Source organism: Balaenoptera musculus, chromosome 17, assembly GCF_009873245.2.
Source record: "Balaenoptera musculus isolate JJ_BM4_2016_0621 chromosome 17, mBalMus1.pri.v3, whole genome shotgun sequence".
In the NCBI taxonomy this organism is placed as follows: domain Eukaryota; kingdom Metazoa; phylum Chordata; class Mammalia; order Artiodactyla; family Balaenopteridae; genus Balaenoptera; species Balaenoptera musculus.
This window is the reverse complement of record NC_045801.1, coordinates 74,708,831-74,734,378: the sequence shown is the minus strand read 5'-3', so window position 1 is coordinate 74,734,378 and position 25,548 is coordinate 74,708,831. Positions and strand designations below refer to the sequence as shown.

The following is a 25,548-nucleotide window of genomic DNA, read 5'->3' as shown; positions in this document are numbered from 1 at the left end:
AAACAATCAAACAGAATACATGCCAAAGCTCCCGGGTTGCTTAGACACCAGGAATCCCTGAGTCCACGTACCAGCAGCCTCTCCAGACGTTCCTTGTTGAGGGCCCCTACTGGCTTACTGAGATCCCGGAAGGTTCCTGGATTTGACAGATCTATAAAAGAAATAAATTTTTAAAAATTACTTAAAATAAATAAAGCAAACAAGCTTACACTTAACAACATTATCTCCCTGAACGAATTCACATGCACACATTTATTTCCAAACAATAAATAGCTTTTTAAAAATTGAGACAGATCCATTAGAATTAATATTTCCGATGATTATTAATATAGCTGTAAAGGTTAGAATTTGAAGACCTACTGATAAAAAAAAACTATATTCCAAGTAAAACAACAACGAAAAATAAACAAATTTCAAAAGCCATTATTCTACCAAAATTTACTTTTTAAGTTTGAATTATAGTGAATATTATTATTCTGTGATAATAGCATAATTTGAGAACTGGGGACCTGAATATTATCAGATAAATAAATTATATTCCTAGAAAATCTGTTACCTCTTTCAACTACAAGGGTGCAATCAGTGAACTGTCAAAAGTAATTTAGTGTTCACAATATCTAATTTTAAGATATGACAAAATAAAATTACAGTACAATCACATTTTTGGTAAAATAATTTGAGAAAGAAGTATATATACCACAAAGTTAAAATGGTTCTCTCTCGGTAATGTAATTATTGATGAGTCTTATTTCCTTCTTTGAGTATTTCAGTACTTTCTAAGTGTTCTTTAATGAACAGCTGTTACGTTTGGTAATCACATTTTTTAATGTGAATTGAAAAATAATATGGTAACCTGAGGCGCAATTTTCAAAGTGAAAACTTAAGTATTTGAAAACATAGTACTTATTGGTAGCAGTGGTAACACTGGCTGAAGATCCCATGCATGTCTTCTGGGTGTGGCTTTCAAGAAGTATGTGAGTAGTTTTTTTTAGAATTAAAAAAAATTCAGAGACAGTAGAGAAAACATATAGCACACACGTAATTCCCATGCCACCCATCCAGTATCGTGGCATGGAGACGGGCCATCCCGAGTAATGAAATCAAACGGGTTCTCCTCTGCTCACGAATCACAGCGTGGTTCTAGGAGGGAACGTGTTCTTTGCTCGGAAAGCCCGGCTCTGGGGCACGCACCCAGCTCGGAGCTGCTGTAGTCGGAGACGATCCAGGGGAACACGGGGTACTGGGAGAGGTCGTTGCAGCTGCGGTCGGCCAGTGTGTTGAGGTGCAGCAGGTACTGGTAGTTGGACAGGAGCCCGCGCTGCCACTGCAGCGTGTAGCCCTCGGCCGTGCGCTCCGCCACGTGGTGCTCTGGGGGGACAGGTGAGGACAGGCCCGGGTCACACTGAGCTCCACGTGTGCGGGCAACGGTCACTCAGCATGTGAAGGCGCTACAGAGGCTTTCAGTGTAGACCCTTCAACCCATCTTTGAAAAGTACATTTTACAAAAAGAAAAGTAGGCTACAGTTTGTTTTCACCAAAGAGTTGTTCTGTCAAGTATGAATGAGCATCTCCAAGATCCAGGAGGGAAATTATTAAACGTATGATGTAAAACATCTCATATCTACTAAATATATGATACAAAACATATCACATCTATGAAATATATGATATAAAACAAATATGAAAGTATGGAGCAAATACATAAATATGACATGGTAATATATGTAACATTTACTATATTTATATATAGTCTACAACATGTACTAACAAAGAATCCTTCCAAACGTGCTCAAGTTTTAATGCCTTTAAGAAGCCATGACCATTTGTAAAAGCTCATTTCCTCCATGTCTTATGAAAAGTAAAACGAAACAATCTTTTAGTTTTCTTTCAGATCTGGAAGCGGGGTACTACGGCTAATTTGTCACTGACTACGTATTATTTATGCAAGTGAGGAATAAGGAAAAGAATAGAAACTGCTGAAGGAGAAAACAGGTATCTGTCAGATTTCTCAAACTAGAAGGACCAGAAGGACCCCCCAGAAATAACCTCAGGAAAGAAGGAACCACAGATGGTGTGGCACCAATGATAACGTTCCTGTAAAACGAGTCAACTGCTCTATTTTGTTTAGAAAATCCTGCTTTCAGCTTTGTACTCGCTGCATCAAGCTTATCTAACTCATTTGCGGATTCAATATTTGTTCTTATATACTTTGCCAAGTTTCTTCTCTAATCAGCTACCAGGAAAGGGCTTAAAAACTCGAAACAATTATCCTCTGATTTTCCACTCTCAGAACGTCTCAGAGAAAAGTCTGAACAATCTCAGGAATAAACTCAGAGAGAACAGACGCTTCACAGAAGCAGACCTTTTAGGCCATGGCAAGTTTTTTGACTTGAGATTTTAGGACTCACCATGAAAGTTGAGTTTTTTGTTGTCATCTTGTTATAGTTAGAAAAATTAAATGAAAAAAATTAAATCAGGAGGCAGGAGATAACAGTAAACTTATACCAAAGCTATACTTAAGCATTAAGTTAAACTGAATAACTTAGTGAGAGAAGAAAAAAAATATGAACTCTAAACCTACTGTAAAATATGTTCTTTATTGAAAATAAACTATTCCTCCTTGAGAGAAAACTTCTTTTCTAAGGGAGTAACTCACTATATGTCTCATAAATGGTTTCACTGCACACGGGAACAGCAAACTAAGATGGTATTAATAAAATCCCAAAATTGATTTTTAAAAATCATTCCATTCTAGTCATCTGGCCATTTTGAAAACAAGAATAATTTAATTCAACCATACAACTTAATGTTTATGCTTGAAAAGAAAAGTACAGGTGTTCTCTCTGATAAAAGTGGGAAAATTCACATTTCCCATGGAAGACTGAGGAAATATTAGTTATAAGCAAACTGAGTCCCACAGTACCATACTGAGCATAGAAGGTTCATGTGTTGCTTTTGTACCGTTTTCCAGCTTTGCGATTAAGACCACAATTAATGATCACAGACACATGACTGGGTAACTCACTGTCTCACATGAAGAAACTGAGTCCTGGTTTTCATGAACTAACATAAGACAGGACTGGACATAAAAATAATTAGGTGGATTCTTATATAATCCATTCAACTTGGGGGTTGTTAAGATACAAAAAAACATTCAAATATATTTACCAAAAGTTTTTAAAACACAGGATTGGAGTGAACTATTACCAAACTTCATTTGTATTTCCCTTGATCTTCAATATGCCATTCTGCTAACTCTAGTTACTGGTGAGAAGAAATAAGCAGAACCACAGAGAGGCGATTCTAGATACAGCACTATTCTCCTCTTACTTCCCATCCCAGTTACGCGGGAGTTGAACTACCTTCACATGAACACATATAATGAAGAGTGAGCACCAAACCTAGGTAAGTAGCAATGTAAAAATAGAGGTCATCTCGGTCTTGACGTTCATAGAACTTCAGGTAGACGTCGGAACACAGATCATCTTCTGTGCAAAACACTTCCAAGCCCTACAAAAATCCAGAAAGAGAAGAATAAAACAAACGGCATCTCAATGTGAGTGACGCAGCTACAAAAGCCTTTCAACTAAACACTAGCATTTTTTATTTGTAGGCCTTGTATGCATATTCCCCAGCAATAAATTTGATTTATAAGGACAAGACAGGTGTCTCAGCTAAACTTTACAAAATCCCTTTTGGCCTTGAGGATCTTTATTGATGACAGCATTTGTGAGTTTATTATGTCGAAATTCAAAATTAGCTGATACGTGTCTTCACCTATCTTCTTCAGAGACAAAGGTTTAGCTTTCTTTTACAAATTAAATCATAATTATGTCAACTTAACAAACTGATAATTGAATAACTCATTTAATTAGTAGGATGCAGTTATTTTAAGAAAACTATGAGCTGCGTGAATGTTGTGAGGGTGAAGCCGAGACGGGACAGGAATAGACAGAGAAAGGGTGAAAGCGCAGCGCTGTCCTAGGTTCAGATACAGGCTTCCAGCGTTACTAGTGAGGGAACTGAGGGAGTGAACTCCCGGAGTCTCAATTCCTGTGTAAAACAGGGTATCATCTACCTCACAGGGATTGCGCTGACAAACGAATATTGTACATAAATTGCCCAGTAGGCAGAAGGTACTTAATCAATGCCAATTTCTTCTTTTTCTGACTGCATCTCTATACCCAAAGAAGGAGGAGATTTTTAGTAGACTCTGTTTCCCTAATCCTCTGTTGGCACTGGAAATGGAGAATCGCCTTTTACGTAAAATAGGCAGGAAAACAGTTAAATTTCATAAATACAAAACACCAAAATGAGATGCTTAAATATCCACAATGCTCTTGTAATGCCACCATTACTGGTTAATCTTTGAAGGAGAACAAATAGATTTATATCGATGTCAACCTAAAATCCCTTGGAGTCACACCTTCCGTGGTGACTGGTTTCTACAGTAAGCGTGTGAGACTCACAGAAGTGTGGACACGGGCTTATTCAGGAGAATGGCGGGGAGGGCCACCCAGGTGACTGAAATGGTTATTTTATCCATTCCTCCCTCTCAGCAAGCCTGAAGGCTGAATTAATACAAGTTAACCGTGAGGATACTACAGTTCCACTGAGAGCTGTTGTCGCAGCTTCCAGACTCTGCTCGGAGACCTCGCTGCTGAAACTGGGTGACAGCAAGGATCACTGGACCAGTTCTGCGTCCATTATCCCCACACAAACCCAGGAGGACCCCGAGAACTCGGGAGGGAGAAACTCAAGGGCACTTGAGCCCGCCTGCTCTTGGAGCCAAAGCCTTTTTCCCAACAGCCCTCCCCCTACAGAAAGAGTCGCTCCTTCATAAACTTCCAGCGCAGCCAAAAGAAGGGGCGGCGGGCCTCAGGGCCCCTCTGCTCACACACAAACACCCGCAACTTTCAGACGAGCCCGAGGTGGGTGCAGGCCAGTAAACCACAGGCCAAACCGAAGATAAGACAGTCAGTCATCCTCTAGAGGGGGTGCTCCCCTCGAACTCACCAGAGGCATGAGACCGTGTCTCCTCTTGTAAATGCGGCGGATGTCGTGGAGTGTTATCTGGACCATGGGTTTCTTTAAAAGTAGAAAGACAATCTCAAACGTCAAGATTCTGACACAATTAGAAGCTGCCCTTCAGCCGCCCCACCTTAACTTCCTGACAGGTCACACCTGAACACCTGGAAAGTGAGCCCTGAGAACAGGGCATGCCTCACTTTACACGCCGGTCTGCCCTTTTCACTAGCTTTGTGACCATGGACCACCCCCCCGCCGGTACCCCCCAGGATGATAATGCAGGCATCTGGCTTTCAGGTTTCTGCAGGGTTGCTGAGAAGTAAGAAATATTAAAGGGTTGGTGTAGACCTCCTCTCAGGAATTTTCCTATTTTTACAGACCTACGGTTTGCTCAAAACTGACATACAGCTTTTTTTTTTTTTAGAATCCTGTCTTTTAGCTCCTTAATCTACAGTGTAAAAAGGCTCATAAACAGCTATAGTATAAAGCAGGGCCTCTAAACTTTATAAGGAGGAAAATTTTCTCGCTTCTCTGGAGCCTTAAAATGCTAGTGAGAGAGGAACAAGGTCGTAAAAGGTACTGAGATTGGCTAAAAGGCGACAGGTCCACCCTCCTCCCCCCAAGTAAGAGGGAGGGAGAGCCTGCAGACGCAGGGTGTGTAGCCGTGGAAGCTGCCTGAAGACTGGCCAAGGCCCCCAGCCCAGACCCGGGACCCTGAAGCTGTGGCTTATACTCAGATACTGTTGCTCAAGTATTGACCCAAGCCACAGCGACAGCGTTGGTCCAGCCAATTGATGACGCCACAAAGAATGCCACCAGCGACGTGTACTGTGTCCACTGGAGGGCCCGGCGCGTGTGCCCCACCACCTGGTGGACAGAATTGTTATAGCATCACCTTTCACTAAGGAAAGTGTTCACGTTTCAGTGACACGTAATGACGGACCAGCCTGGAGAATTTCTTCCATGGCAGAAAACACTCCTGTTCTTGAAGCTACCTGCCAAACGGTCCAACTGCACCAGCACAGCACTAGGGTTTCTGTTCCTTCAATGAACCACTCTGAAAAGGGTCCGTATCTAGATAAAGCTGCCAGTGTTTACAAGTTTTAGTGCAGAAATCTGAATTCATCTTTACTGTCTGGCCTCGTGAGTCTAAAGCCATCGTGCAAGAGGAGATGTTTCCAGCGTCCCAGCAGCAGGACTGCAGCTGCCCACTGACAGGAGTGCCACACGCAGCTCCGCACGGGCTGGAGAGGCCCCTTCTTACTGCTCCTCTGGGACAGGTGCAGACCTACTGATTTGGTTTGTAATTAAGGGACAACGAGAAATACAACTTAGGTGTACATATAAGCAAGTACACAGAAAACATCCATCTCTTCTTAACCTTAGTATATTTCATTGCTCTCTTGCAGAAGTGCTTCCGAGTAGAAAAGTATAAACCTCTCAAGACCCTTTACTAAAATCGGAAGGGGCGGGGTTTCTTTTCCCCCGAAGTAACAGAAAGTAAGTCAGAAGAGCTCAAACACGGGTGAGGGTGCATCACGATGACATGGGGAGCCTGTTAAATACCAGATGCTGGGTGGGGACGGGGGGTAATTCTGACCCTCCCCAAAATGTGAGAACACTCTAACTGTCAAGTCAAGTTCACAGGAAAGAGAGCTTGAAGACGCAAACGGGAATACCCAAGGAGCCCTCCGCTGGCCTGCAGACTACTTACCGGGTACCCATTGAGAGGCTGGAAATACAGGGTGGTGTCAGTGATGCACGCGTGGCCGGGATTCGTCACCAGAGGTGTCACCATTTCTGCTTTGCATTCCATGTGCAGCTTTTCAGAAACACTTTGGAATCTGAGAATATGTTTTTTCCAGCAAAAGCAAGAATTATCAGAAATCGATCTACTTCCTAGATTTAACTTTATCTGAGGGAGCTACAAAGTGACTCTGCAGAACAGGTGTCTAAACACTGCACCTGATACAAGAAAACTGGTGATATAAATCAGTCGCCTAAATAAAACTGACTTTCTTTTCAATGGTATAATGAATACTTGATTTTTTTTTAAAAGCAGATGAGGTTATGTATCAAAGAAGAGAAGACAGACAAGTAAACAATACCAAACAACCCTGTTATTGGTACTCTTCACTCCTTTCCAAATAAGTCGGCCTTGAAACTATTCCTACATTAACATAATTTTCTACTTTTGTGTCATTAAGACCTATTTTATTGTCATAGAAACTGTTTTGGCATGGGTAGCACTTACTTCACACCACATTCTATAAGGCTATGAGTACATAATTACAATTACTTGCATGTCCGTTCCAACGTATAGTCTTTTGTGGATCTACTGCAGTAAAACCAGTCAAAGGTGATCACCACTCCCTCCTAAGTTATGTTAACTCATCAAAAAAGTCCATTTTCGTTCTGCTTTACTAATTTAAAAAAAAAATAAAAGGGAAACAACCAAATCATCAAGAGTTTAAGGCAATTACTTAGTTAAATAACTGAGCTAAAAATAAGTCTCCTCTGGGACTTCCCTGGTGGCGCAGTGGTTGGGAAACTGCCTGCCAATGCAGGGGACACGGGTTCGATCCCTGGTCCAGGAAGATCCCACATGCCGTGGAGCAACTAAGCCCGTGTGCCACGACTACTGAGCCTGTGCTCTAGAGCCCGTGAGCCACAACTACTGAGCCTGTGCGCCACAACTACTGAAGCCCACATGCCTAGAGCTTGTGCTCCACAACAAGAGAAGCCACCGCAATGAGAAGCCCGCACACCACAACAAAGAGTAGCCCCCGCTTGCAGCAACTAGAGAAAGCCCACGTGCAGCAAGGAAGACCTAATGCAGTCAAAAAAAAAAAAAAAAAAAGTCTCCTCTATAAGTAGTAGAACAAAAGCAGGGCTTCCCTGGTGGCACAGTGGTTAAGAATCCGCCTGCCAATGCAGGGGACACGGGTTCGAGCCCTGGTCCGGGAAGATCCCACATGCCGTGGAGCAACTAAGCCCGTGTGCCACAACTACTGAGCCTGCGTGCCACAACTACTGAGCCCGTGAACCACAACTACTGAGCCTGCGAGCCACAACTACTGAAGCCCGTGTGCCTAGAGCCCGTGCTCCGCAACAAGAGAAGCCACCGTAGTGAGAAGCCCACCACCAAAACGAAGAGTAGCCCCCGCTCGCCGCAACCAGAGAAAGCCTGTGCACAGCAGTGAAGACCCAACGCAGCCAAAAATAAATAAATAAAATAAATAAACTTATTTAAAAAAAACAAACACAAAATCACACAGGAGCAGGCTTCCTCTTCCAGTTTGGATGTGAAGGAGACCTCACAGCTCTCATCCCAACCACAAAACCTGCCAGATGAGCTACACAATCCTTGCTATGTTTAGAAACCCATCAGAAAGCTCAGATGCAGAGAAACCTAAATGAAGGGACCAACAGTTGAGTGGCAGGAGGAGGAGCAATCTTTCATAGGGGGTAAGGGCTGCAGGATGAAGGGAGACGCCAGAGAGCGGGAGTCAGGCCTGGAGGGCAGAGGTGCTCTGTGGCGGAGAGCTGGAGGCTCAGCTGTAAAGCACAGGGGTATCTCCAAACCCTTCCAGGGCCCCGACCCCAAGCCCCGCTGAGGACCGTCCTGCTCACTCCCGCCGTGGGCCTGGGCATGGGGACCTGGATTTAACCCAGCTCCACTCATTACACTGACAGAGCCGCCAGGGCAAGCAGTAGGCAGGATGGGGGTGGGCATGACCGCCTCTGGAGGCAGATATTCCTTAGGTCAGTCTCTACAGTTCCTTTAAAACAAACTTCCCAGCACACACAAGATTACAAGAAACACAGAGAAGTGAGTAAATATGACCTGCACTCATGAGAGAGAAGATTCCATGGAAGAGGACCCGGCCGTCGGATCCATCAGAGGGAGATGTTAAGATAACTGTAATAAATGTGCTAAAAGATCTAGAAGAAAAGACGGAAAACACATGTGAAAGGAAGGAAAACTTCATCTGAGAAGCAGAAACTAGGAAAAAGAACTGAAAGGAAATGCTAGAAATGAAAATCTGGGTGAGAGGAAATGAAGAATGACTTAAACAAGCTTAACAGACTGGGCATGGCAGAGGAAAAGTCCAATGCAGCTGAAAACAAGGCCGATAAAAAACGTCCTAACTGAAACAAGACAAAAGGAGAATAATAATAATGATTTAAAAAAACACAGAACAGAGTGTCTGAGATCTAAGCGAAACTATAAAACATACTAACATGAGTGTAACTCAAGTCACAAGAGGAGAGACAGGAGACGGGGCTGAAGAAACACTGAGTGGAGAGTGGTGGAAACTGTCTCATATAAGACACCAGTTCACAGACTCCGTTACCCAGAACCCCCCAGCAGGACAGGCGCAGAGAGACTACACCTTAATGCACAGTAACAACAGGACAAATGATGTGACTTTTCACAGGAAACAACGGACAGCAACATAAAACGGAACGAAAACCCTTCAAGTAGTGAAAGAAAACCCTGTGAACCTAGTATTTTATCTCCAACAAAAACACCCTTCAAAAATGAGGGTAAGATAGAGGTATTTTCAGACAAAGCTGGGAGAATCCATCCTGACCAGATATGCACCATAAGAAGTGCTATAGGAAGTTCTTTGGGCTTAAGAGAAATGACACCAGATGCAACGCTGGTTCTGCAGGAAGGAAAGACAAGCATCAGGAAACATAAGTATTCAAACATCCAAGTAAATAGAAAAGAATTATTTCTCAGTACTTTAATTTATGTACCTATAAATGCATGTATCTCAATTCTTGGGATTGGGAGTTTGGGATTGACAGGTACACACTGCTATATTTAAAATAGATAACCAACAAGAACCTACTGTAAAAAAAAAAAAAAAGTAAAAAAAAATTCTTTAAAAACCTAAAATAAGAACACCATATCATGGGTTTTATAGTATATGTAGAAATTTAATATAAAACCACAGATCACAAAGGGCAGGAGGGGTTATGTGGAAACACACTGCTGTAAGGCTCTTGAACGACCGTAAGGGAGTGTAATATACTCTTACCTGAAGGTACACTATGTACAAGGTGCATATCGTGAGCTACAGAGTGACCACTAAGAATGACACCAAGCACTACAGCTAAAAAGTAGAAAACTTAAAAATACCAGATTTACCCAAAAGAAGGCAAGAAAGGAGGATCAGAGAAACAAAGAACAAATGAAATGCTAGGAAACAAATACTAAGATAGTGGGTTTAAAAACCAACTATATCCATAATTACATAATTATAAATGAGTTAAACAATCCAATTAACAAGCAGAGACTTTCGGACTGTATAAAAAGACTCAACTATATAAAGTGTGTTTTTTGGAAACGGAATAAGACACAGACAAGTTAAAAGTAAAAAGGATAGAAAAAGATATAGCGTGCAATCACAACATGTAAGAAAACTGGTGTCTTATAAATGTATGTAAACCTAATAACAGAGTCTGCCAGTACACAAGGCATAAATTGACAGAAATACAGGGGAAAATAAACAATTCCACAATCATCACTGGTAATTTTAACACCCTTCTCTCAGTAACTGACAGAGCAAGTCAACAAAAAGTCGGTAAAGTACAGATGATCTGAACAACCATCAGCCAACTGGCCCTAAATGACGTGTACAGAGCACTATACTCCACAACTTCAGAGCACACGTTCCTTTCACGGGCCTGGAAACCTTTGTCAGGACTGACTGTACACAAAGCCATACAACAGATCTCAACAAACTTCAAAAGACTGAACCAGGACTTCCCTAGTGGCGCAGTGGTTAAGAATCCGCCTGCCAATGCAGGGGACATGGGTTCGAGCCCTGGTCCGGGACGATCCCACATGCCACAGAGCAACTCTGCCCGTGCGCCACAACTACTGAGCCTGCGCTCTAGAGCCTGTGAGCCACAACTACTGAGCCTGTGCTCTAGAGCCCGCGAGCCACAACTACTGAAGCCCACGAGCCACAACTACTGAAGCCCGTGCACCTAGAGCCCGTGCTCTGCAACAAGAGAAGCCACCGCAATGAGAAGCCCGCACACCGCAACGAAGAGTAGACCTCGCTCGCCGCAACTAGAGAAAGCCCGTGTGCAGCAACGAACACCCAACGCAGCCAAAAAAAAAAAAAAAAAATAAATAAATATAAAAAAAAAAAAAAAAAAAGACTGAGCCATATACTCTCTGAACCAAGAGAGTATTAGATTAGAAATCAATAATAATACAACAGTAACAAGATCCCCAAATACATAGAAGATAAACAACATACTTCTAAATAACCCAAAGAAAAAACCCAATGGGTCAAAGAAGAAATGACAAAGGAAGTTATGAAATATTTCATATGAATGATAATAAAAACATATCAAAATCTGAGGGATGCAGCTGAGCAGTGCTTAGAGGTAAATTTACGTTCTAGTCCTACTTATAAAAGAAGGTCTAAAATCAGTGATCTAAACTTTGTAGGAAGCTGGAAAGAGAACAAGTTAAACCCAAAGTAAGCTGAAGGAAGGAAATCATAAGCGTGGAAATCAATTTTATATAAAATGATTTTTATATAAAAATAGAGAAAAATCAATAAAGTCAAAAGTTGGATCTTTAAAAAGGTTAATAAAATTGGCAAACCTCTGGCAATACTGATAAAGAAAAAACATAAAGCATCAACGTAAGGAACGAAAGAGGGACCATAACTGCAGATCCTACTGACGTTCAGAGGACATTAACAACTTGATGCCAGCATCTGACAACTTGGATGAACCGGACAAAGGTTTTGAAAAATGCAGCTTGCCAAAATAGATACAAGAAGAAACAGACAACCTAACTAGTCCTATGTGTCAAGCAAATAGATTGACCAAGTAAGAACACTTCAGGCCTACAGGGCTTCACCAGTAAATGTTTTTAAAAATTTAAGCAAGAAATACAATCCTACACAAACTCTTTCGGGAAACTGAAGATAAAGGGATGTTTCTAAACTCATGTTATGTGGCTAGCATAACCCTGACGGCAAAACCTCACAAATACACTAGGATTTACAGAGCAATATCCATAAACAGAGATGCAAAAATCCTTTACAAAATACTAGCAAAGCAAATCCAGCAATATGTAAAAAGAACAATACATCATAAGCAAGTTGGATTTATCCCATGAATACAAGGTTGTTTTAACACTGAAAAAACAACATAATTCACAATATTAACAGAATTAAAGAAAAAAAAGATCATCTCAATAAATGCACAAAAAGTACTTAACAAAATTCTAAACCTATTTTTGAAAATACTCTCAGCAAACCAGGAATAAAAAGAAACTTCCTCACTCTGATAAAGGGCATCTATGAAAAACCTACAGCTGGCATCATTCTTTAATGGTGAAACATTAAACCCTTTTCCTGTAAGATCAAGAACAAGGCAAGAATGTCTGCTCCCACTGCGTCTATTAATCAAACTGTGCAATGAGGCAAGAAGTAGAAATAAAAGCCACAAGTATTTCTGTGAAACTGTCATTATTCACAGATTAAATAATTATGGATATAGAAAACTCTATGGAATCTACCAAACAATCTGCTAGGACTAATGAGTAAATTCTGAATTTGGAGAAGTCACAGGATACAAGGTCATTGTTTCTAAAAAAACAAAAAAATAAAAAAAAAACAACAAAAAACTACTTCTATATACCAGTAACAAATAATTGGAAAATAAAATTTCAATAGCATCAAAAAAATAAAAAATCTAGGATTACAGTCAACAAATCTAGGATTACAGCATCCACCCCCACTAAACATATAATAATGGGGGAACTGGATGAGGGGAAAAGAACTCTTTGCACTGTCTTTACATCTTTTCTTTAAATCTGAATTAGTCCAAAGTATTTTAAAGAGGACATTTTGGGGTACAAATGGGGAAACCTGAATATGGAGCTATAAATTACCCGGCATACAGAATATTGCTACTTGAGTGTTATAACAGTATGGAGGAAAGTCAGAGAACTTTCTTGTGAGAGATACATGTTGAAGTAGTTACGGAAGAAGTGTCAGGAAGTCTTGCAGTGTCATTTCAAATGGTTCAGGGAAAAGTTGTATGCATATATTTTATATGTATCACACAAACGTACATACATATGCACATCAGCTATACATGTATACATACATATAACATATATATAGACATATATGCATTATTTATACATGTACACACACACACACACAAACACACACACACACACAGCAAGCAGGACCATGAGCATGTAAGAACCGAAGCAAAGTCAGCAAAATGTTGACAAATTAACGCTTGGTGACTCATAGGGTATCTGTGTTCACTATATTATCTTTCAACTTGTGAGGACTTGAACTTTTTCAGAATGAACAATAGGGAAAAATAAATATAGTTTCAATAAAAAAGCATTTCCTTGGAAGTATGATGAAAATTTATCTCAGCAAAAATTTACCTTCTTTCTTTTAGAGGAAGTATACAATCCTGAAATATCTCACTTCACGCTGCAAAAAAGTCTTCCTCAAATTCTTCAGCCTAACGCTTTGGAGACTGGATAAATCAAAAGTTTCATAGTGAACCATTTTTAAAATTAATGTCATGCTGAAGCCCAGGATTAAAGTCTAAATTGCTACTTAGAAAAATAACGCATTCTAAGTAGGTCGAAAGAAACTAATTGTTATTACTCCTTTTCCTTCCTAAGATGGAAGCTATTCTTTCCTCCCAACATTTAACTAATATATTCTACAAGTACAAAAATGAAAAGAAAATTAATGCTATATAGGTGAAACAGAAAAAGAAGTAAACAAACATAAACACAGAAAACACGTTATTGGCCAGATGGCTTTTCTGGCAAATTCTTTAACATTTTAAAATGTAGTGTAAGGGTCACAAATCTCACAAAGGTAGCAATAAAACAGAATATTACAAACGAATCTCATTTATACACATAAGCTTCTAGCAAAAGCCTAGCACATAATAATCCATAAATGAATCTATTCAATACTTTCTACTTTGTCCTAGGCCTGAGGATTCCAAATACAAAAATCTAAAAATAAATATTAAAATAAAAATGATATCTAGTGACTAGAGACTGAAACAATCGCTACATAAGATTTTGTACATATTAGAGAATCTATATGTAAAGTTAATGGAATGGATCACAATGTTTAGCAGGGTTGCTGAAGACAAAACGAATACACAAAAATCTACTACATTCTAAGTATCAACAATAAAATGAAATATTTTAGGATATCATTTACAACACCATCAAAAATATGAAGTACTTGGAATAAATCTAACACAAGAGAAGAAAGAAGTTTATAAAGAGAAATCATAAAGAAGACTTAAATAAATGGAAAGATTCACTGCAATCACAGTCAAAATCCCAGCAGGCTTTTCCTTTATGAAACTTGACAAGCTGATTCTAAATTTATACAGAAGTGCGTAAGACCAAGAACAGTGAAGACATAAGTTAAGAAGGGAAATATGGTGCAGGACCCTGCACTGCCTGATATTAGGAGTTGTTCTAAAGCTACAGTAATTCATACAGTGGTACTGCAGATGGAGATACAGACAAATAGCCCAAATCTACTTAATAGAAGGAAATCTACTTAAAATAAGGCAAGAAACAAATAAGAGAACAGGTTAATATTAAAGTATACTTACTTGCAGAAAATATATTGGATACTTAGAAAAGCCAAAGAAGCCCAAAAACAAACAAACAAAAAACCCAACACACCCCAAAACTAAAAACCGAAACAAAACTCCATTAGATCAGTAAGAATGCGGTCTCTAGGTCCCTGCAGGACACCTTAGGAAGGTACCTAACACAGCCTGACGGGACGGGAAAGACTTTCCAGAACAACTGCCAGCTCAGCTGAAATGAGAAGCGTAAGGAAGAGTTGGGCAGGTGCAGAAGAGGCAGGAGGCTGAGTGTTCTGAGCAGAGGCTCAGAGGCAGGAGGCCGTAAGGCGCCTCGGGAATCGCACAGAACGCAGAGATTCAGAGCAGAGCACTCGAGAGCCACCGGCGGCCGGACCGGTGACAAAGCCTAAACCAGAGCGCCCCGTGTGCAGGTGAGGTTAAGACTTTACCCTGAAGGCAATGGAAGTCTGGAAGAGTTTCAAACAGACAAGTGATATAAAGAAATAAGTTCTTTAGAAAGAATGTATTTTAAAAGTACATTCGACACAGTGAGGAAAACGGGATTGGAGCAGGGAAGGCTGGAGTTGGGGACAAGCTAAACGCTGTCACTGTGATCTTAGTGGCAGGGGCTGGCGGCCTGAACGGAGGCACTAACATGTGAAAAGACAGAAGCTCGTAGACCGGGAAGATGGGGGAGAGCATCTGGCACCAGGCCTTTCTGACGGACAGGTGTCAGCTGGGAGAAGTGGCAAGGAGGCCCCTGGCGCTGCTCTGGCACTGACGCCGGGGCCATTCCCCCGAACAAGCAGGCTTGGGTTGAGGCAGGTGGTAACACCCACTATCGGTTCTGGACACACTGAATAAGGCACGAGGTGACGATGCCACTGCTTTCGTCATCAGGAAACAAAATCATTGAAAACTTACCTGTTTTTGTCAAATGATGTCCTAGCCAAACGGGACTGCAAAATGGCTGTAATCTTTAAAACAGAATCATTTAAAAAGTATGGATATAAGGATTTATAAGTGACATATCAATACACGTTCATTCACAATAAAGATACAGATCTTTAGAAACTCTTACCATAGCGGTTTGGTCTCCAAGTTTGTCCAGACAGGATGCTCTGTGAAGCTACGATTATATAAATATACATGAATTTATTTTTTCTCTCAGATGCTCTGAAGATACTTCCTTAGAAACAAACACAACCAGCATTCTGTTACTTAGTAACAGGTAAGAATGACTTTGATATATCTATGGCTTCTTCCTAATGTACAGTTTTCAAGTTCAACATATTCAAGTAAATCTGTTTCAGATTTATAAAAAAGGTTATGGTTTTGGTAAGACACATGAGTATGAAATTCTGTAAAATAAAGTTTATGCCTCAGTTTGCCAGTGAATGTCTGAGAAAAGCCCTGGCTTACCTGAAGCAATGTCTCCACGACGTCTTCCACCTTCCCTGAAACATCCAACTCGAAGACATATTCCATTGTGCCCTGAAAAAGAGGGAGACCAAGCACATCAGCACCCATCACTTTAAGGCATTGGCAGCCCCCTGCTGACCTGTGCAGGGACCTGCCTGGCGTGTCCTCCCGCAGCCCGCGCGGAACGAGGGCCCCGGGGGAGCAGTCTGTTGGGTTTACCGCTATAGTTACTATTTCCTTCCTTCTGCTAATTTTGGGCTTAGTTTGCTCTTCTTGTTCTGGTTCCTTGAGGTGTATAGTTAGGTTTTTTAATTTGAGATCTTTAAGGTAAGCGTTTAACACTAAACTTCCCTCCTAGCACTGCTTTTGCTGCATCTTTTCAGTTTTGGTATGTTCTGTTTTCGTTTTGATCATCTTGAGGTTTTTTGGTTTTTGTTCTTTTACTTCTTTATTGGATTATAATTGCTTTACAATGTTGTGTTAGTTTCGACTGTACAACAAGGTGAATCAGCTACATGTATACCTATATCCCCTCCCTCTTGAGTCTAATTTCTCCTTTTTATTTCTTTGAGCCATTGGCTGTTCAAGAGTGTTAATTTCCACATCCATGTGCGTTTTCCTGCTGCTATGGATTTCTGGTTTCACTCCTCGGTGGTTGTAATCTTAGATTTGTTGACTGGTTTTGTGACCTGTCCTGGAGAAGGTCCCGTGTGCACGTGAGAAGAGTGTGTGTCCTGCCACTGTTGGGCAGGATGTTCTGTGTGTGTCTGTGAGGGCCATCTGGTTAGAGGGCTGGTCGAGTCCTCTGTTTCCTGAGTGACCTTCTGTCTGCATGATCTACCCATTACTGAAGGTGGGGCACAGACGGAAGTCTCCTCTGTCCTGTGCTGCCGTCAGTCTCTCCTTTCAGTCCTGTCAGTGCTGGCTTCACACACTCAGGGGCTCTGAGGCTGGGTGTGCAAGTGCTGTGACGGTTAATTTTATGTGTCACAAGCTGCACTCTTCTCTTTCCCCTGAGGGTGAGTCTGCTGGGCTGTATCTGCCTGTGTCGCTGGTGCAGGGTCCCCCGGAGCAGCTGCACAATGCCCAGCTCTTTCCTGTTTTCAGGGGTCCCCAGGCATCTAGAGCATTAGGGGTCCTGTCAGAGGTCCAGGACAGGTGAGACAGAAGCCAGACCCTCAGGCAGCTGCCCCCAAAAGCCAGAACATTGGACCTATGGTCCCGTCTTGTCTTTCCCTCCCCAGGGAGAAGATGGGAGCTGGGAGTCCCCTCCAATCACGTGGCACAGTGCCGGGGGAGGGACTATGGTGAAAGGATGCTACAATGTTCCCACAGCTTCAGTGTGGCTCATTTCATGCTCACCTGGGGCGCAGGGCACTCTTAACTTGTTTCTGGATTTCTCACAAAGGGAACTGAGTCAGTCTCTCTGTAAGAGGAACAAGGGTCTGGGGCTTCCTAGTCTACCAAGTCTCATCATCATGGTCGAAGTCACAACCCCACCCCTTTAAACCAGAGAATCCTTTGGTGTCCTAATTCACAAGAGCTTTTCTTTGCTTCAGAAAACCTTACTCATTTCCTTTTGTGTAACTTTTCAGCAGCTTTGCACTTCAGGTGGGTGACAGGAGAGCCTCTGCAGGGAGAGCACACCAGGCAGCGGTTCTCAACTTGGGGGGCGGGGGGGGGGGCGTTCCACCACCCCTGCGGGGCACTTGGCAGTGTGTGGTGCCACACAACAAAGGGGGACAGTGCAGAGGGGGCACTCCGTGGGTGGGAACAGCCTGTCATATAAGGGACAGCCCCTCACAATGAAGAACCGTCCTTCCCAAAGTGCCAATAGCACCGCCTGTGAGTGACGAGATCTCCGTATTCTCCGTTTCTGAGTGACTGGCGCATGCAGATGTTTCTTGTACATAAAACTCAGAGGGGGCTGCACGTGGCTGGCGCGGCCCCCCCAAGCTGCTGCTGAGAACCCGCAGGCTGGCCTGTGGCCGGAACTGCCATGCAGCCTGTCGGACGTCTGCTCAGAGAGGGTGGCTCTTCCTAATTCAGAGGTGTTGTTTACAGGAGCACTAGTCCCATCTCTAGGTCTCGTAAAAACTCTCCTACTAGGAGTTATCGCTTTACTGCACACTAAGCTGCAGCATAAAGCATTAATTAAAGCACAGAGTGGTTGGATGTAACGTCTAGTTACAAGTCCTGTGTTCACGGCCCCTCAGAGCTTCTACCCAATCAGCAGCATTTATAAATTATTACTGAGCTCTTAAATAAGGGTAATTTTATAGCCTATAAGTATTTCTCAAACATTTAAAAGAAGTTCTCAGTGATATCCAGTAAATAATCTTTTAAATGATGCATATTCTGATTTCAACTTTTAACCTAATAATTTAAGTTTTTCCCCTAATAGACACACCTATTTTGAAGTTAAAAAGTTAATTGAAATCTCTTGGACTAAAGTCTGTCATTCCCTTGGGTAATTCTGTTATAACTGCTAGGTAACAAGCTTTTAAATACCCATTATATTGCGTTAAAGAAGTTAACAGAGACACAGAATCTTATTGCTCAAAATCACTATGTAAATTGCTGGGGATAAATGAAAAGCTTTACTTACCCTTTCTATTTTATATGGTGCAACAATGTTGTGTTCTTTAATGAAATATACCTGAGAAAGACAAATCAATAATTGTAAAATAATTAAACACTATCATAGTAATGAGTTACTGTTAATTAGGATGTTATGAATCAAATTTAAATCATTGTTACATAATCTGTTTCCAAAAGCACTTGCATTAATATTAGTATGGCTTTAAAGTTCTGATGTTAAAATAACAAACATTAAATTAAAAACAGATTCATCAAGGCAACAAGGTAGCAACCACTGCTGGATAAATACAATGTCTAAGATGTCTTATGAATGTCATCACTTGTACCCAGTAACCAGACAAGTGAAGGAAGCTAATCTAAGGCTGATTTTCTAAGAAATGAGTAAAACAAAGTCACTGTGGTATGAAATCCATTCATCAACATAAAGAAAACTCTCTTCTCTAGACAGACAGACAGACAGACAGACACACACACACACACACACTCACTCCTCTTTATTCTATCAGCAAAAGAATATTTGGAAGCAAAACTCTAAAAGCCTGAAGAACCATAACATATTTCTGAAACACTGTGACCTGGTAAGTAATCAAAAAACACAAAAGTTGTGTTTATTTGGTTGTGTGCTTAACCCAGGAAGCTTAATACTTGAAAGAGTAGCTTATATCTAGTCACGCCTTGATGTAAAGCTGATTTTGAGTTTATTTGATACGAGACCTCTTATACAAACTACTGAAAGGAGGTGGAAGGATTTGGGGGCTTTATTCCTAAGTTTATTAAAATTATACTAAAATGTATGTTTTTATAATGGAAACCATACTTTCAACTGAAAAAGTACCTACTCCTTTCAAGATATGGACTTTCTAGAATAAAGCGACAGTGTAGAACGATACTCTAGAAATAATGAGAACACAGGCGTGGACCAGAATCGTCAATAGTGGGGTTCCTTCCCCAGACAGATGGCCATAACTGCTTTCATATCTGCCAGTCACAACAACATGAGGTCAAAGACAGCCTCTGAATTGTTTTCTTCCCTAAAATTATTAGAATCATGAAAGGCAGACTTAGAAAATCACCTAATCTGACATCTCCCAGGCTTCATAAAATAATTTTCAATATGCATTAAAAAGAGCCATGAACAAGAGGGCTGAGTGACCCAAAAACCACCAGAGGCTCTCTGCTCCCGACCATTCACCCCTTGAGAATCTCAACGCTTCGCGTCCAGTCCTAGCGTAAAGAAATCTCTGCATCTTTGTTTCCCACAGCTTCTCCCATGCTTGCTCGATCACAGAATGATCCTTTTCTTTGAACACTTCAAGGAGCTGGGGCTCCGCAGAGAGTGGAGCCAGCGCTGACCTCCTCTACCTTTCATTTTCAAGGTGAGGAAGGTGAGATTCACAGCAAAGAGGCAGTGGTAATGAGCTCTACTCCTCTCTCATCTGTAAGTTTCTAAAGATCTACAGATGAATTAAGTACAGCTAACCCTTGAACAACATGGGTTTGAACTGCATGGGTCCACTTACATGTGCATTGTTTTCAGTAAATATATTGGAAAAGTTTGTGGAGATTTGGGACAATTTGAAAGAAGATGAACTGTGTAGCCTAGAAATATCAGAAAAATTAAGAAATTGTTATGTCATGAGTGTATAAAATATATGTAGATACTAGTCTATCATATCATTTACAACCATAAAACACACAGAAATCTATTATAAAAAGTTAAAACTTATCAAAACTTATGCACACGCTAACAGACCGTACATGGATGGCACCAATCTTAGTCGAGAGAAATGTAAATAACTGTAAAGATGCAGTATGAAATCACAGCTGCATACGTTCACCGTAGTTCACACTGTACCATGGTCATAACTTCATAGTCGCCTCCTGTGATACTGCACTGAGGTCAAGTGTTGAGAGTAACCTCAGAAGGCCGCGGGACGCTATTCATCTCTGTGTAAGCAGCAGTGAAGCGGGCATCGCAGTAAAAAGTGATCCCTCCTGGTTCTTGTGCATTTTTCATCATGTTTAGTATAAGATCGTTAACCTGGAATAACACCATGTGACCCACACGAAGTGCCACTAGTGATGCTGGCAGTGATTCCGAGAAGCAAAGTCATGACGTTACAAGAAAAAGTTGAATTACTTGATATGTGTACCATTGATTGAGGTGAGGTCAGCAGCTGCGGTTGCCAACGTTTCAAGATAAATGAATCCAGTGTAAACACCATTGTAAAAAGGAAAAGGAAATTCATGAAGCCATCAGGCAGCTACCCAGCAGGCGGAGAACCTGGCACTTTTCGTGAACTTCCTTTTTATCACGTATTGAAAATGCAGCTTTTATGTGGGTGCAGGGTGGCCGCGTGATGACTAATATGAAGTCATCATATGACAACTTAAAGCAAAAGGAAGGTGAAGGATCTAAAGCTGGAAAACTTAATGTCAGCAAAGGATGGTTTGGTAATTTTGGAAAGAGATTTCGCTTTGAAAATGTCAAGATAACAGGAGAAGCAGCTTCTGCCAACCAGGAGGCAGCAGACGAGCTCCCAGACACCATTAAGAAAATCACTGAGGAGAAAGGACATCTGCCTGATCAGGTCTGAATGCAGACGAAAGTGCCCTCTTCTGGGAAAAAAAGAAAAAAAATCCACAAAGGACGTTCATTACTAAGGAAGAGACGTGAGGACCAGGATCTAAGGCAGGAAGGGATAGGCTAATTCTGCTGTTTTGTGCAAATGCAATGGGGTCGGTGACCAGGACCGCCCTGATCTGTAAAGCTGCTGACCCCCAGCCTTGAAGGGAAGAGGGAACCCCAGCTGCCAGTCTTCTGGTTGGACAACAAGAAGGTCTGGACAACAAGAACCCTTTTTCTGGATTGGTCCCATTGATGCTTTGTCCCTGAAGTCAGGAAGTATTCTGCCAGTACGGGACTGCCCTTTAATGTTCTTTTAACTGGACAATACCCCTGGCCACCTAGAGCCCCATGAGTTCAACACCAAAGGTGTCAAAGTGGTCTACTTGCCCCCAAACCCAGCATCTCTAACTCAGCCTCTAGATTGGGGTCCTAAGAACCTTTAAGGCTTATTACGTATGGTACTCTGTGCAAAGGACTGTCAATGCTGTGGAAGAGAACATCATGAGAGTCTGGAAGGATTACACCATTGAAGATGCCATGGTTGTTATAGAAAAAGCCATGAAAGCCATCAAGCCAAAAACAATACATTCCTGCTGGAGAGAACTGTGTCCAGGTGCTGTGCATGACTTTACAGGATTTACAACAGAGCCTATCAAGGAAATCATGAATCAGATTATGGATATGGCAAAAAAAGGTAGGGGGTTGAAACGTTTCAAGATATGGATCTTGGAGAAATTCAAGAACTAATGGACCCCACACCCGAGGAATTAACAGAAGACGACCAGATGGAGATGAGAGCTTCCAAACCAGCTCCAGATGATGAGGAAGAAGATGTAGAAGAAGCAGTGCCAGGAAACAAACTGACATGAGACCACCTAGCAGAAGTCTCTGATTTTTGAGACTGCTTTTTGACTTCTTTTATGACATGGACCCTTCTATGACACAGGCACTGAAACTAAAGCAAACGGTGGAAGAAGGATCGGTACCATATAGCAACATTTTTAGAGAAATAAAAAAGCAGAAAAGTCAGCCGGAAATCATGTTGTATTTCCGTAAAGTTAAACTGAATGTGTCTGCCTCTCCTGCCCCGCCCCCGTCCCCCTCCATCTCTGCCACCTGAGACAGCAAGACCAACCCCCCCCTCCTCCTCCTGCTCAACGTGAAGACAGACGACAGGAATGAAGACCTCTGTGAGGCTCCATGTCCACCTAATGACTAGTAAACAGTCATCCTGCCGTGCAGTTAATAAACTCACCTGTTGTGTGTGTGTGTGTCTTCATGTGAGCATCTAATAACCGCGTGGAAGAAGCATAGGATACATTTCTGTGTTCATCACTGTCATCATCACCTAAGTATTCACAGTGTAGAACATCGTGTGCGACACTTTTACTGAAGTGGACAGCCTATCCTTGCATAGGCATAAGGGGAGTGATTTTAATATAAGATTAATCATGTGTTAGTTTTCTGGTTTCATAACTTTGCTTTCAAAGAATTACATTACTGTTCAGATGTCTCTTTCTCTATCATCTCTATCATCACGGGTTTAAAAAAAAAAAATGTAACCATGTTTGGCGCTTCCCTGGTGGTGCAGTGGTTAAGAATCTGCCTGCCAATGCAGGGGACACAGGTTCGAGCCCTGGTCTGGGAAGATCCCACGTGCCGCGGAGCAACTAAGCCCGCGAGCCACAACTACTGAGCCCGTGAGCCACAATTACTGAAGCCCGCGCGCCTAGAGCCCGTGCTCCACAACAAGAGAAGCCACCGCAATGAGAAGCCCACACACCTCAATGAAGAGTAGCCCCCGTTCACCACAACTAGAGAAAGCCCATGAGCAGCAATGAAGACCCAACACAGCCAAAAATAAATAAAATAAATAAATTTTTTTAAAAAATTTGAAAAATAAAATGTAACCACATTTCCCATACTGAATTATGAATCTGATACAACACTGTGTGCCATAACACTTTTATAATGATTCACTCAATAGTGTACAGGCTGGGCTACTGGGAAGCAATCGTATTGATGACACAGGCTACGATAAAGCAATCATCCTGCTGCTTCTTCATTATCAGTGCATGAATCACACTTGCGAATAACACATTTCTTTTTCACGTTATCTTTTCATTTTTGATGTCTAATGTTAGTAACACATCTAACATCTACAGTGTTTTGTATCACATTAAGACAATATTGATGTAGGTACTGGCAGACATGATTCATCTTATAAACAGATGACAAACTTACAGTATGGATAACGACAGTACATACTGCAAATGCATTTTCTCTTCCTTATGATTTTAATAACATTTTCTTTTCTCTAACTTATTGTATTATAAGAATACAGTATATAATACATATAACATACAAAATATGTGTTATCAACTATGTCATCAGTAAGGCAACAGTAGGCTATTCGTAGTAAGTTTGGGGGGAGTCAAAAGTTATACATAAATTTTCACCTGTGTGTGTGTGTGGGCGCGGGGGTCAGTGCCTCAAACTCCCACTTTGTTCAAGGGTCAGTTGTGTATGACAGGAGAAAAAAAATGTAATTTATCTCCGTATTGCCAGTGTTCACACAGTATTGGATGCACAAATCTATACTGAGTAAATGTGAAATGAAGAAAAGGTCATGACCCCAAGCATTATACTATAATTAGACAAGGCTACACATCCTGAGCCGTGGCCTTGGCTGTCCCCATGAGTCCATCTGAGCTCACTGAAGTGGGGGGCGCCGGCCTCCCACCTTCCAACTGCAGTCCTTTATCTCAACCCACACAGCCTGCAGGCACCACACGCTTAATGAACATTAAGGAGCTCATCAGGGATCACATCTTTTAAAACATATAGTTCTCAATGACTAAATTTAAAAGAATTTAAACATCATTTCCTGTGGTCTTCATTTGAGATTTCTACAAATAATTTCATTGTGCTTAAAAAAAAATGTGTATATATATGTATGTATATATACACACACACACACACATATGTATGTATTTATTCATTTAAATGTTCATTCAGGTTAGAAAAAAATGTTTACTAGGTGCTTCTTACCTGACTGAAAATGAGTGAGATCCCCCCGGATATTGCCCTAAAATGCAGATAAAAGTTATTAAATATATGTAATTTTTTGGTAGAAGTAAAATTACACAGTTGTGACAATGACGTACTTTGCGAAGTGTCTACTGGCTCCATTTTCTCCATGTTTTCCTATTTTTATACAATCTCTTAAAGGAATCTGGATAAAATTGAGAGAGAAATATTATAAAAATAAGCCAAGGTAAAATATATACAAAAAATAGGACTGTTTCTGTTCACATTTAAAATGCATTTACCTTAATGATGGGCTGGGATATTGCATCCGGTTCAAAAATAACTGATTTTGAACATATTTTTAAGGAGCCTCTGATTTTCCTAGAGATGAAAGTACAAAAGGTTATTACTAATGAACGTAACAAAAGTCACAAAAGAATCATAATACATTTTAACTAGAATGTAGATGACTAAAGTATCAACTAATAAAAGATCAACAAAGAGAAGGGTATGAAAGGTTGGAAAATATAGGAAAAATATTTTCCTCATCTCCCGCTCCCTAGAAGTTAAAGAATCTGCATGTGTTGTAATACGGTCTCACTGGCTGAGCGCTGTCGCATGTATTTTATTCGCATTACTTCATCTGGTCCTCACAGCTACTGTAAAAGGGAAACAGTTTTCTGATCCTTAAGAAACGCTGATTCCATCCTGTCTGTGGTAAATTCTTTTGACTTTTAATTTCCTATATCTTAAAGAACTTATTCAGAAAGCAATACTAAGTATCTAACGTTGATTAGGTAGGGGATTTTTTTTTTTCTTATTTATAATCATGCAAGAATAACAAGAGCTTGAATTTAGAACACAAAATGCTTTTACCGGTGATTCTGGGGTACATAGGAATTCCGGGAAAAACTGGTTCTATGATAATAAGCTATTTTAAAGACTATCTGCCTACTACTGTAATATCAAATAAATCAGTTATTGGCTTCATCATTTTCCTCCTTTCTTGGGACATTTATAAGGCTCCAGTGAGTTTTGGGAAAAAGCCTGCCTGAGCATGTTAGAGGCCAATGTGCCTCACTTGCCTGAAGCCAATAAAAATCTACACACTTGATTGTCTTTTATTGACTAGATGACTTTTATCAATTGATCAAACCAAGGCAATAACTTATTATGTAATCAAAACACAGGTTAAG

General features: G+C 41.0%; 1 protein-coding gene across 3 annotated transcripts in view; it reads right to left on the bottom strand.

Annotated features, from left to right (window-relative positions):
• Window positions 1–25,548, bottom strand: part of NSMAF (neutral sphingomyelinase activation associated factor) — a 63,448-nt gene that overhangs the window by 18,367 nt on the left and 19,533 nt on the right. For all 3 annotated transcript variants that reach the window (XM_036830726.1, XM_036830725.1, XM_036830724.1), the window contains 12 exons: window positions 24,655–24,733; window positions 24,490–24,557; window positions 24,374–24,410; window positions 18,701–18,751; window positions 16,093–16,164; window positions 15,752–15,799; window positions 15,595–15,647; window positions 6,743–6,872; window positions 5,017–5,088; window positions 3,402–3,510; window positions 1,192–1,368; window positions 72–151 (listed from right to left, as the gene is read on the bottom strand). In XM_036830726.1, coding sequence (XP_036686621.1) covers window positions 72–151; window positions 1,192–1,368; window positions 3,402–3,510; window positions 5,017–5,088; window positions 6,743–6,872; window positions 15,595–15,647; window positions 15,752–15,799; window positions 16,093–16,164; window positions 18,701–18,751; window positions 24,374–24,410; window positions 24,490–24,557; window positions 24,655–24,733 — 976 coding nt within the window. The remainder of the gene's footprint in view (window positions 1–71; window positions 152–1,191; window positions 1,369–3,401; window positions 3,511–5,016; window positions 5,089–6,742; window positions 6,873–15,594; window positions 15,648–15,751; window positions 15,800–16,092; window positions 16,165–18,700; window positions 18,752–24,373; window positions 24,411–24,489; window positions 24,558–24,654; window positions 24,734–25,548) is intronic.